Source organism: Cotesia typhae, unplaced genomic scaffold (genome assembly GCF_013202065.1).
Source record: "Cotesia typhae breed Kobodo isofemale line unplaced genomic scaffold, CoteBio_Ctyphae contig_27, whole genome shotgun sequence".
Classification (NCBI taxonomy): domain Eukaryota; kingdom Metazoa; phylum Arthropoda; class Insecta; order Hymenoptera; family Braconidae; genus Cotesia; species Cotesia typhae.
The window spans coordinates 1,364,898-1,379,582 of NW_027423733.1; the positions used below are offsets into that span (position 1 = coordinate 1,364,898).

General features: G+C 32.2%; 1 protein-coding gene across 1 annotated transcript in view; it reads right to left on the reverse strand.

Annotated features, from left to right (window-relative positions):
• Positions 1-14,300, reverse strand: part of Dmrt99b (doublesex-Mab related 99B) — a 74,995-nt gene extending 60,695 nt beyond the window's left edge. Inside the window, exons 1-2 of the mRNA XM_074240476.1 lie at positions 13,781-14,300; positions 7,384-7,699 (exon numbers count right to left, since the gene is read on the reverse strand). Of these exons, the coding sequence (XP_074096577.1) occupies positions 7,384-7,699; positions 13,781-14,050 (586 nt within the window). The 5' untranslated portion in view covers positions 14,051-14,300. The remainder of the gene's footprint in view (positions 1-7,383; positions 7,700-13,780) is intronic.
• Positions 14,301-14,685: the final 385 nt, after the last annotated feature.

The window sequence follows — 14,685 nt, forward strand, 5'->3', positions numbered from 1 at the left end:
GAAGAAGTTTACTTCTCACCACCTCCATCTGGCCCGTATATTCACATCGTACATTAGAGCTGACAGACCGATTCCAGACTGGCTCGTGGAAGGGCGGACCGTACTGATACCCAAAAAAGGTGACCTGTCTGACCTAAAGAATTACAGGCCTATCACCTGCTTGAATGCGGTTTATAAAATTTTTACAAAAATTTTAAACAACCGTATCTTGCAGGAGATAGAACCTGATAGAAAAGAGGCCTGTCAGATTGCAAAGAGAACCTGATAGTGGATCAATGTGTCTTACAAGATGCAATCTACTATCAACGCAATCTGTCAATGGCCTGGATTGACTATCGCAAGGCATTTGACTCAAGCCCTCATGAGTTGATTTTATATCTTCTCAAATTCCTGAGGGTCAATCCCGAAATGGTGGAATGCATTCGGCGTACAATGCAGCTCTGGCGAACGCGTTTTCACATTGGAAGTAGAAACGCATTGCACATAACCGGAGTTGTAGAGTACAAACGAGGGGTCTTCCAAGGCGATTCCTTGAGCCCTCTGCTGTCTTGCCTCTCACTGCTGTCTATATCTGTTGACCTCCGTAAGACTTGTGGGTACTCTGTGGGACCTCCGGTTGATCGAGAGTATTCGATCACCCATGTGCTTTACATGGATGATCTGAAGCTGCATAGTGCTGATGAAGATCATCTACACGTGGCTCTCAACATCGTAGCAGAATACACACGAGATGTCGGAATGTCTTTTGGGTTGGACAAGTGTGCGGTCGTACATCTGGCGAGGGGTAAGTGCTCTGATTCGGGTGATGATGTCGAGTTAGTAGATGGGAGCGTCTTAAGACAATTAGACGCCGGGGAGTTGTATAGATATCTAGGAATGGAAGAGCACCACATTCATGCGGGTTTGAAGTCCGAGCAACTCTCCAGAGCGAGTATGTTAGGATACTCCGGAAAATTTGGTCCTCCGAATTTTCCGGCTAAAATAAAGTCTCCGCTACTATTATGCTCGCTGTTCCAGTCTTACTATACTCTTTCAGTGTCCTGAAATGGGCCCGAAAGGATTTACGAGATCTTGACATCAAAACCCGTAAGATTATCAATATGAATCGGAGCATGCACCCCAATTCATCAGTCGCCAGATTATACCTCTCCCGGTTCATCGGTGGGAGAGGCTTGCAGAGTTTGGAGCGGCTTCACGACCAGGCAGCAATATATGTGGCAAGAACCCTTGGTCTTGGAGATATAAACGCTCTTATAGAACTCCGACAGGAGGAATTTAAGATCGCCATCAGGAACGCCGAGGAAAAACTACTCCTTGGCGAACTGATGGACAAGTCCATGCACAGCGTGTTCTATAAACACGTGCGTGATCATGACTTGTCCACCCAGATGACGTTTTCCTTCTTATAGTCAGCTGGCCTGATGTCCGAGACTGAAGGGTTCATATTTGCCTGCCAAGATGGTGTCATTAACACTCTTGAGTACCGTAGCAAGGTGCTCCAGGTGCAGCTTCCGGATACTTCCTGTAGGAGGTGTAAATAACATCCGGAGACGCTTATGCACCTTTTGTCGGCATGTCCTGTGCTGGCGAGAGGTGCATATATCCAGCGTCACAATGCTGCCCTGAGAGTACTGTACTACTATCTTCGTCATTGCTACGATATTGACGTAACACCAGTGCTGCTTTATTTGCCAGGAGATATTCCCCAGGTTATTGAGAATGACAGTTGCAAAATTTATTGGAACATGCCATTTGCAACAACCCGGCGGATAGATCACAACAAACCTGATATTGTGCTCTTCGACAAGGCTACTCGTGACATTTATGTCATTGAGTTCTCGGCCCCGGCTGAATACAACATCTCAGCCAAAGAAGAGTACAAAAGACAAATATATCAGAATCTCCTGTTTGAAATTGGCAAACTTTACCCAGGTTACCGTGTCAAGCTTGTCGTCCTGATTGTTGGCGTCCTTGGAGGGATGAAACAGTCTTTTGTATCCTCACTTGCCAAAGTTCCAGCTTGCTCATCAAAAGCTGAGTTCTTGGCAGTTAGGATGCAGAAGGCTTTTATACTAGGCTCCCTCCGTATACTTAGGGAAATGACTTTGTCCTGCTGTGATCACTAACCGCCTTGTTGTGCAGAGTGGTCCAGCAGTTACGGATGGAGCTCAGGCTGGGTCCTCGGAGAATTGGACTCCGGGGATAACCCCCCTGAGCATTTAATAACAAAATAATAATATTAATAATAATAATAATAATAATAATAATAATAATAATAATAATATTTGTTACAGTTTAATAAATGATTTCTTTATATGAACAAAGCCTTATTACATGAAAATAAATATTTATTTCTACCAAATAATATTTAGTTACAGGTACTAAATATTTTTTTTGGTAAGTATTATCGGTAGATGGCTATGCTTTAATTCCAATGCTTATGTGATATATAACCTATTCATTCAATGACTCATATTATTTTATACAGCTCGATTTTGGTAGCTTTATTGAACCTTTAAATATTTTTACTTAAAATTATTCATTTTAATAATTTTGATTTATTTTAAGTCAAAAACTTAGGTTACACGCTAAAATTAATTAGAAAGTTTATTTTTTTGATACCAATAAACGATTTGTTGAATACCAATAAATCATTTGTTAAATACCCTCGCTACCTTTGATTCATTCTGGAAACACTATGGAATCGCTTTGAAAACATTTTGTAATCAGACTGATTCCAGCATGTTTCCAGAGTGTGTTTGTTACATTTGTCCATTATGTTTCCAGAGTAAAACCATAGTGAATACATATCGAAACCATAATGAATCCATTTTGAATTCAGAATGTAACTTGATCGAATACATATTGGAATCAGAAAGAATACATATTAAAACCAGAATGTAACCAGAGTGGATACATACTATTTTCAGAATAAATTCTTACAAATTCCATAATGTATTCTGAGTGAAAACATTCCATTCTCAAAATAATTCCATACCCGGGTAAAAAAAGTTATATATAATTAGACATAATTATATATAATACCATATATAACTATATATGAAAAATGACCCTATATAATTATATATAACTATATATAATTATATAGAATCATTTCCATAGAAAATTAAACCGTTACGCATGGGAACCGAACCTGGGACCTGACGCTTGAGAGACTATGACTTTACCCGTTTACTTATGAGACTTACTTGGATAACAGAGTTTTTAACAACTACAAGTAATGCAAATCGTATGCATGATCGATGCGTAATAAACAAAATTTTTTATTTTGTTTTTAAATTATTAATTATCAGTATACACTGATAGAAAGATTCATTGACTATTAATAAATTAATTTATTCGAAGACAATTATTTAATTGGTCAAATTTTAATAAATCCTCTAAATTAATATACATGAAAGTCTTGAAGTTAATAACTTAAAAATTATTCAATGTGTACCAATGCTTAAATGTAAAATAGGAGAAACTAATCAAAATGAACAAGCTCGAGAGTTAGAAATTTATTTGTGGTTGTGAAATCCAATTAATTATAAAGCCCACAAAAATGATCGCTTTTTGATTATAACCGAAGGTTTTCTTGATGAGAACTTCAATATTTATGCTCGAGCAAATATTAAAAATGAACACATTTAATGACATATAGTTATATATGAATTATAAGTAATTATATATAGTTATACATAAATTATATGCAATTATATATAACCTTAAAAATAAATATATGTAAAGACATATAGTTATATATAAATTATATATAGTCTTATATAATTATATATAACCTTAAAAACGAACATACAATCGTGGTCATTAATTTAAGTATGTTCTTAATATTACTGGAAAATAGCCGTTTGTAAAATAGAATGTTTATTATTAACTCTAAATTTGGAAATCAGTTGATAATGTCATTTGTAAAATTTGTCGCAAATAAAAAATGTTATTAATGAAATTAGCGAAATTTAAATTTCACTAATGATAAATTTAGTCATTTAAAAAATAGCAAAAAACAAAAATCTGTAGGTACGTGAATTTAGCCAATTCTTACTGCAGAAACTTGTAAAATTAGCCGATTATAAACTTTGTGAAATGTAAAATTAGCCGTTTCTAAATCTCTCGTAATTCTTTAACGGATCGATGTTTCAAAGATCGACGGATCAAAAAACGCTTAGAGACATCTGAAAGGACTTTCATAAATTTAGTTTCTCTGAAAATTAGAGCAGATTCGACTGACTCATTCAAAAGTTATAAGAAGTTTAAAAACGGCTAATTTTATAAGTTTCTGCAGTAAGAATTTGCTAAATTCACGTAGCCAAAGATTTTTGTTTTTCGCTATTTTATGAATGACTGAATTTTGATTTGATGAAATTTCCATTTCGCTAATTTCATTAATATCATTTTTTATTTGCGACTAATTTTATAAATGACATTATCAACTAATTTTCAAATTTATAGTTTATAAACGTTCGAGTTTAAAAATGGCTATTTTCTAGCAAACTTAAAAACATACTTAAATTAATGACCACGATTGTATGTAATGACGTATAGTTATATATAAATTATATGAAGTCATATATAGATTATAAATGGTTCTATAGTATTATATATAATTTTTTTTTACCCGGGTAACGGAATCGATATGTAATTACTTCTGATTAATCATGGGGTTATAATATTTATCGGGCGTATAACCTGTTTTCAGTATCTAAATTAAATACCTAACATCAGTACTTCCACTCTTTCCATTGATTGAGACATCACTATATATATATTGACTTTGTGGGAACTTTAAGATGATAAAATGTATCCACTCTGGGCACGTTATGGTAACATATCGGTTACAGTACGTATTCACTCTGAAAACACTCTATTATCATTATGTATTTACTCTGGAAACACTCTGTTTTCAAAATGTATTCATTATGGTTTCACTACATATCCATTTTGGTTACCGACTGAGCCCACTCTGGTTTCAGTCTGGAAACACGATGGACAAATGTAACAAACACACTCTGGAAACTCTCTGGAAACACTCTGGAAACGGAATGAAGCCATTTCCACTCTGTTTCCAGAGTGTTTCCAAAATGGCTGTAAGGTTGCGAGGGATATACTACTAAATATTTGTTTGGTAGAACTAAATGGACTTTAATGAATGATTTAGTACCTATTACTAAATATTTGATAATGAAAGGTTTGTTACTAAATTATTTAGTATCTGTGACTAAATCTTATTAAATAGAACTGAATCCTTCTATCAATATATTAGTATACCCGAAGTCAGTTAATACCGCGTATCGGAACGGTTAACTATATTTATATTATTTGTTGACATTTATGATGCACGGTGTTAATTGTTTAGATGCAGCATAACAACAAAAACGTTCTTGTGAAACAATTTTGAATACAGAAAGTAATTTTATCATAAAAAATCCTTAAAATATTTGTAAATTTTAACTTGAAGAACTAAAGTAAATTTGTGTGTTTTAAATTTTCTTTTTTACATCAGTCTCATCAAATATGATCTCAAATCGTGCGTTTTTTCGTTTTTTAGTAAAAATTTAACTTTTTCATTATCCATTGTAAGTGCATTAAATTTCTCAATATTAAATAATTATTGCTATTCTCACAGTGCATGCATGCCTTCGATTTGTGGATTAATTACTTAATTTTTTATAAATTAGTTTTTTAAATAAAGAAAAAATACATGTCAAGTTTTATAATTTGTTATTTAATTATTGAATTAATTCAATTTACAAAAAGTTGAATTTTTAGATTAAAAGAACTTATTATATTTATCGTTCCGAGTTCCGATATTAGTTCAACCATATTTCGGTATTGGGACTAGGCATTGAAGGTGTTTTGATGCTGAAATTTGACAAAATTGGTAACTTTAATTATTTTCGTATAACTGAGTGTTTATCTTATATGATTAGGTAGATTATTGTTTTCAATGAACCATTTGAATATTTTTGAAGGAATAAAAATCAGTCACGTAACCTTCGTCGTTCTGGTATTGGGTCTTTTACCTCATTATTGCGCAGAGAATAGATCTTAAACTAAATTCGATAATGTTCTGAGAATTATAATGGTATTTTGATAATCTTAATACGTATTTTTACCATAAGAAAATTTGCTCATTATACTTTGTATACTGATACGAACATTACTTTTTTTTTTTCAGTGCACGGTTTTTGATACATTTTTCACATCAAAATCTATACAGTGAGTCATTTATACTACACTGAGTCTAAAAATTTTTTGGCAGTGTAAAGTAACTTTCTCTATACCTCAAAAATATCCTGAAGCTGATAAAACTTCATTTATATCTTTATTAAAGTTAGTATTTCTTTTCATTAATCTCAGCTAATAAAATATCCTTTAAACTAATACCGTGGGAGAGTTCATAATTTCACTCATTATTCAAACAACAAAATTTTTTTGTGGTGCTAAATTTGTTGTTTTTTTTTTTTTTATTTTTTTTACATTCTGAGCTATCATTAATAATATATAGGCAACATAGGTTTTGCTACTATTAGCTTGACGAAACTAGTAATTCAAAATTTTCAAAGCAACAGAAAATTATTTGAAGACACTTTTATTTTTGCATCAATTTCTCTGAGTTCTCAGTGCTTACACTTTCGTTTCTTCTTCAAAATTTTTAAAAAGAGATTTTTTTAATTTTCTAAGATGACTATGTATTTCAAATGAATAAAATAATTTGAATAGAATTCACAATATGATAGATTTCTTTTTTTTTTTTATCACAATAACTAAAAAGTAATTGCATAAGAAATTGACAAATATTCAAAATGACACATTTTAATTAAGCGTAGAGGAGTTTATCAGACGAAAATCTACTTTTTGAAAAAATTTCTCCATATAACTATAGAACCTACCTTTTAATAATTATGTCAAGGGATATTCACTTACGAACACGCGACCAAAGTAATATTGCCACACGTCAACCATCAATTCTTTTGATGACCAAAACAATTAACCGAGAGGTGTTTTAACGATTACCAGACCACATGAATAATAGATTAATACTTTTATGTGCCAAGCATTCTACCAAGGGTGTGGTTTAGATGAGGGATATGTGCTATTTATTTTTTATTAGCTTCTCCATTAGACGTAATAGCAGCACGTTTTAGCCCTCAAGGCTCTCGGCTTATTAAAGCCCTTAGGCTCACGTGCAAACTCAAGTCGCACTTACCCTTTATAATATAGAGTCACCTGTATCTTAAGAATACTTAAACTAAGAACATCTTAATAGCTTTCTTATTGCGTGACAAGACTGTTCATTATATCTCAAAAAAAAATAACATAATCCTTAGAACTATGATGAAAGCTATTATTGCTTTACATTACCTGATAACGAACCTATAGAACTGCATTCTGTTTTCACATCTCGGTAATCATCGGCTTGAACTCTCATCCGTTGAAGAAGACTGCAGTCGGGTTGCGGATGTAATTGGGTTTGTATCTGGGCTGCAGCAGCAGCAATAGCTAGATCAGCCGGACTTGGAACATGAGCTGGATGTGGCGGACTACCAGTTGATTGTGGAGCCGTCGAAGGTGTGGATATGATGGAGCCAGTTGGACAATTACCGTTGTTATACTGCAATTGAAGACCAAGTTCTCTTGCTTCACTTTCTTCTTGGGCCTGCTGTCTTCTTAAGGCAACCTGCCGAAGGTTTTGGAATTAAAATATTAATTATAATTGATTTAAAAATTAGAAGAAGTCAATAAACAAGCAATCATACATGTGTATATGTATTCACACACACACACACACACACACACACACACACACACACACACACACACACACACACACACACACACACACACACACACACACACACACACACACACACACACACACACACACACACACACACACACACACACACACACACACACACACACACACACACACACACACACACACACACACACACACACACACACACACACACACACACACACACACACACACACACACACACACACACACACACACACACACACACACACACAGTGACATAGTGACAACATCTCGGGGGTCATCAGGGAAGCTTCCCGTGCCCTTAAAAAGTCGAGATCTGATGAGAATTTGATTTTTGCAAAACGGGGTAAAAACAATAACTTACCAATTTTTTAAAATCTTAGATTTTCTTACAGGGAAAATAAAAATATACTTTCTAAATAATTGAAATTTTTTTTGCATCGTTGATTCGAGAAATCTTTCAACTTTTTGCGCTTTTGAAACTGTTTTTAATGCGAAAAACCATATCAAAAGTAAACTATTAATTCAAAAGGTATCAGTATTCTACTTCTGCGAGCAGGAATTAACCTTTTAAGCATAAAAAATATTCTATTTCTAACAAAGACAGCTATTCGGGGATTGTGTCATCGAAAATGATAAATACAGCTATAATACGTAACTAACTATACTCCTTCTACAGCTCACAGGTGAATTTCTGTGAGCTTTAACATTCGGAGGGTTAAGAACCACTTATACAAAAAAAAATTGATTAATTCAGAATAGTTAATCTTATGAAAACTCTAGACTAATCGTCATTTTAAAAGTAAAACAAAATTTCTATTCGTTAATAATTTAAGCTATGCAAAAATGTATATTTCACTCTTATCTACCATAATAATTTAAATTGCATGAATACATCCAATAACAGTCCCCGGCTGAAATATATTATTCTTACAAACAGTGTTTTGTAAATGAATTATTCATTTCGAATCATCAAGTTTTTTTTTTCTATTTTTGATAAATTTAAGTTTAAATAAATAATACTAACATGAGCTTAAACTTAAATGTAGTTCTTAAAATAAACTTTTGACTAAAGAATTTTTAGGTTTGTTTCACAAGTTGAGTTATAAAATAGCAGTATGTATCAAGTTTTTTTTCATAAGAATATAGTTAACAGTTGAATTTTATTGAATTAATAAAAAAATTGCAAATATCATCATAGGTCTTATTTCAAAATGTTGTTAATCAGAGTGCGTGAGCTCAAGTACATTCTTTTTCACATATCAATATCTTCTGGTATCGTCTATCAGAGAATCAAATGAAAAGAAAGATATATATGTATATCGTAACGTAGGTATCTTACAAATTACAACTATGAGTTATGGGGTTGGTACATAACGTAAAGCTTAGCAAAATATATCAAGTTAACGTAAGAGTAACAAGAGCTTTTAAGTTGATGTAATGCTACCCTATAGGACATCTGTACTGCTTACTATTTTATAAAAAACAATCCATCATGTTATTTGGTCATATTTGTGAGTTTTTCAATATTTTTTATGAATTCTTAATTTATTTAATAAATCTCCATTATTTTGGAGTTTTTAAATCTTAGAAAATTTATTTAAAGAAGTATTCTTTTATCATAATCATAAATGTTTGCACAATTTACATGAGAATTTACCGAAATTCTAGATAAGTAATGGTTTAAGACCGATGAGAAAAAATACGAATTATGAGCTCAAGTCTAAGTAAATCTTTTTAATTTTTCCACCATCAATTCAAATTATATGTTAATTAACAATTATTTTTTCGACAGATTGTATATATCTAAATTAAAGTTTTTTTCGCCTAGCTACGAACCGATACCACAAGCTTTCAGTTTCACCAATATTCAAGTTCGATGGATCCCCATCGAACTTATATACGGAGAGAATGTCTTTCGACCAATAGAGCAGATGAAATGTCCATCCGTTGCATTGAATTAGATTTAATAGTCACTTGACTGCTAGGCGAAAAAAAGTTTAATTTATTTATTAATTTTTTTTTTATGATTTGCATCAAAATTGAAAGTTTTCTGGCTGCTGTTAAAACGAGAAATAGTAAAGATAATTAAAAAATCATAGCGCATTTTTCAACTATCAATTTAATGAATCATTATAAAATTTACAACTGCTGAACAGTATTCACCCTTAGAAAGAAATCGATCAGTTTTTTTATTTCCGAAAACATCACTCGGAAGAGCATGAATAAGTAATAAAGTTATCGCACTGACTCAAGGTTTCAATTCAGATGATCACTGACACTCCATCACTCAACTCTAGCTATGAAAACAAAAATTAGGAAAACGTTTGACCCTGAAGGTCATCCCTGCAACTTTCCGCCAATTCCATACCTAAACGCTTGAAATTGCACTTATGACGTTTTTAAGCTCTTTGAGCTCAAAAATACGATTTGTGTGTTATTTTGAGCTCTCTGAACTCAAAGAAATAGCTTTTTTATGCTTTTGAGCTCTTCGAGTTCAAAAGTCTGATAGACATTTGATAATAAAATACAAGTTCAGTCAAGCCCTCTCGAATGGCACGAACCGCACACACACACACACACACACACACACACACACACACACACACACATATATATATATATATATATATATATATATATATATATATATATATATATATATATATATATATATATATATATATATATATATAACAGCAGATTTAATTGGGCGCTTCCGGCCAAATTTTGAATTTTCAGCGGAAATGCTCAAACTAAGCTTCTGCTAAAAAAATTCTATGAAAAAAAAATCCTCTCCCCTCAAAATATCGCAGAAAATGCCTAAACACAGCCTCTGTTACAAACGGAACTCAAAATTCCAATTTTAAGAGGTCCTCCAAGAAAGTTACATTTTGGCACACCCTAATATATATATATATATATATATATATATATATATATATATATATATATATATATATATATATACAGACATAGTGACACCATCGCGGGAATAGTCAGGGAAGCTTCCTAGGACCTCAAAACGTCGAGATCTGATGAAAACTCGATTTTCGAAAAACGGGGTAAAACCAATAACTTCCCGATTTTTGAAAATTTTCAATTTTCTTAGCGGGAAGTTAAAAAGTATCCTGTTCCCGGGTCAAAAAATTTAATCTCTTTTAGGATAAATGAAAATTTTTAAGATTTTTCGTTCAATTTAATTTTATTTTGTGTATCTATTTTACATAAGAATTTAATCTGTTTTAACCCGTACTATTCCCAATTTAGACAAACTTCAGACATTCTTTGTTACAATTATTTAGCTGGTTTTGATCGCATCAAGGTCAAAAACATAGGTTGAAAATCGGTCTTGCTCAAAATTAGTTTAAATTTTTCGACCCGGGTTACTTCTAATACTTTCCAGAATATATGTACAAAATTCCATTATGATCGGTTAAGTAGTTTTTGCATGGAAGCGTAACAAACAAACTTAAATTCACATTTATAATATTAGTAAGGATAGGGATGTGTATCGTCAATACAGGACGTCTGATAAGAAAATTTCTGAGGCAGTATTACACAAATTCACAAATCATCTGTAGTATTCAACTGGTAAAAAAGCTGCTTTGGCTTTTTGCAATCGAAGTAAATCATTTCACGTATCATTTGTCCTGCACGACATATTTCAAGAAAAGTATAAAAATTTTTTTTTTTATCGGAAGATAAATATACTAACAATTCACCATCAAAATTTCAGATCGACTTACAAAATTTTTAATTTTCTGAGCGGGAAGTTAAAAATATTATAAAAAAACTTATTTATTTAAATTTATGAATTGCTAACGAATTAATCGGATTCGGCGCGTTTTACGATACCCGGCGCAGTTTTTCAAGTACAACAAGTAACTAAATACAAAATCTCGATCTTATAGAAAATTTAAGAGTTATTCAGAAAAATACATTTGTCAACGTTACGTAGTTCTATTTTCAAGTTCTCTTAAAATCTACCAGCTGAAATTAATTAAAACATCAGATCTTTTTAAATACAGTAAGCCACGTCTTAATCAATCGTGCGTCAAAAAATTTGAGAAACTTACACGTGCATGCACACACATATGCACAATTTAACAATTTTCTCATTGGGTAGTAGAAAGTATTTTTATATTGTACTGATCGAAGCATTTGTTGTTGTTTGATACGACTTATTATCTGTTAATTGTAATTACTCTATCCAAGTCGAAATTCAAATCATAGATACAACGTATTGAACGTTAAAATCGCAGGTTGAGCGTATTAGATGTTGAAAACGGACGATCAACGTATTGAACGTTAAAATCGTCATTTGAATGCAATTGACGTTAAAAACGTATGTTGAACGTATCCAACGTATTATAAATGTGAAGGAAAACAATAATGGGTGAAGATAAGTAATATTGAAACTACGCAAATAACTGCACATGCTTAAAACGTAAGTAGACAAAAAAAATTTTTTTTAGTTTTGTTAGGAAGATTTTACATTTCTTAGCTTAAATTTACCATTTTTAACTTTCCGCTAAGAAGATCAAAGATTTTCAAAAATCGAGTTTTCAACCGATCTCGACATTTTGATGTCTTAAGAAGCTTCCCTGACTATTCCCGCGATGGTGTCTGTATGCATGCATGTATGTATGTATGTATGTATGTATGTATGTATGTATGTATGTATGTTTGTATGTGTGTGTGTTTTCTAAGATTTTCGGTTTGGCCAGTTTATATTCAAATGTATATTATAGAATTTAAACAACTGGATGGAATGCTGCCAACCCCGTGAAAATTGGTTCTTTCATTCAGAAGTTATTGCGGTTTGAAAATTAAAAAAATACTGTTTTATGAAACTTCTATCAGACTTTTGAGCTCGAAGAGTTTAAAAGCTTAGAACAGCAAACTTTTTGAGCTTGGAGAGCTCGAAGTAACATATAAATTATACTTTCGAGCTCGAAGAACTCAAAAACGTCATAAGTTCAATTTTAAGCACTTAGATATGGCATTAGCGGGAAGTTGCAGGGGTGGCCTTTAGGGTCAACCGTGTTCCAGATTTTTTTTTAACGGAAATGCTTTATCGAAATTGTGTACCTTTGGAATGGTTTCCAAAATTACTTATAATTTTATGAAATATCATTCATACGATTTTATACCAAAATGGCCTCATAGATTTGCGTATACAATGACAACTTTTTATACAATTTTATAAAATTTTGTACCACTGGATTTTTGCAAACAATAAAAATAAAAATTTTTAACTTCCCGCTAAGAAAATTAAAAATGCGCAGTTATTTGAGTAGTTTTAATATTACTATTTTCACCCATTATTGGATCTCTTCACATTTATAATACGTTGGGTAGGTTCAACATATGTTTTTAACGTCCATTACGTTCAAATGACGATTTTAACGTTCAATATGTTGAATCTACTATTTAAATTTCAACTCGGGATGTTTCACTGTGTAAATAATCTCTATTTGTAAACAATTTTGTATTTAAGTAAAATGAGAAACATTGAATAAGTTTTTCGTCTTTGAATCAAGATATTCTTGTCCGTGTACGTGTTAGATCGATCGTTCTTGAATACTCTTAAAGTTTCCATGTTATCGTTTCTTCAATATTTGGACGAAAAATGTCTCTATGTTTACATATACTCATTAATTGAGTGAATTCTAAAAATTTTCCACAAATGTACTTTTCATTTGGAGTAAAGCATAATATATAATATTTATAATATTGAATCTCAAGGCCAGTACTAATTTGTTGAAAGACTGCTCTTTTTCTACGATAAGATTACCTTTACCAATAATACAGCTTTTTTATGAGTATGTTATCGATAGATGAGTTTAATTAAAGGGCATAATGGTTTACTAACAGGCTAAAAGTCTTTGATTGTTTCGATAGTTTTCTAATTCTTCAAACTAATGAATTGATTTTTAAATTTAATCAAATTCTTAAAAATCAATTACATACCTGAGCAGCCATTACTCGTTGACGTTCGGCAATAAGTGTGCATTTGGCACAAACGCAATCGCGCCATCGACAATAACGTTTATGTCCTTTAAGTGCAGAAACAACTCCATGATTACGACATCTAGCACACTTTGGTGTCCTCTGATAACGTTCGGCACTAGCGCGAAGAAAAAAAGCAGCTGGCAGCACGTGATGCTGTTGCTGTTGTTGCTGATGTTGCATCAATTGACCAACATCAACTCCCAGACCAACTCCTCGTGGTAATGACATTTCAGTGGATTTAATATGAATAACGTATAGTAATACTAAACACCAAAAATTTGCCGTATCGTATTATCTCAGTTCATTAATATGAGATTAAAAGCACTGACAAGTCCGCAGTTTCATTGCTACCGAAAAAATAACTTCAACATCAATGTTTTTGATAAATAAGCAAAATACTAAAATACTAACTGTAGATAAGCTACACTTCTTTATATGTAAAGAGTAAACTTTTTTAGCGATGTATGCGCAATGCTTTTTTCGCGCAACATCAGAATGTTTTATTCGTCATAACTACCGGCCAACCACCGATCGAGATACGTAATCTTTTGACTCAAACAACTTCTTCTTATGTTGAAAAAAACCCTCAATTATTAGCGTAAATAAATTTCACTGCAATATTAACGAAGTTAATAAATTTAAAAGAAATTTTCCAACAATATGTCACTACACTTAAACACACATGACTTACACCAATTGAAAATTTACGATACTTTGAAATGAAGAGCTGAACTTTAACGAGCCGAAATTAGAATGTGTCTTGTCGATAACATTGATATTAACTTTAACATACATATTAGACCATATTTGTACAATATCTCATCGTCAACAGTTACTGTGAGAACGAAGAGAATCTGATTCAA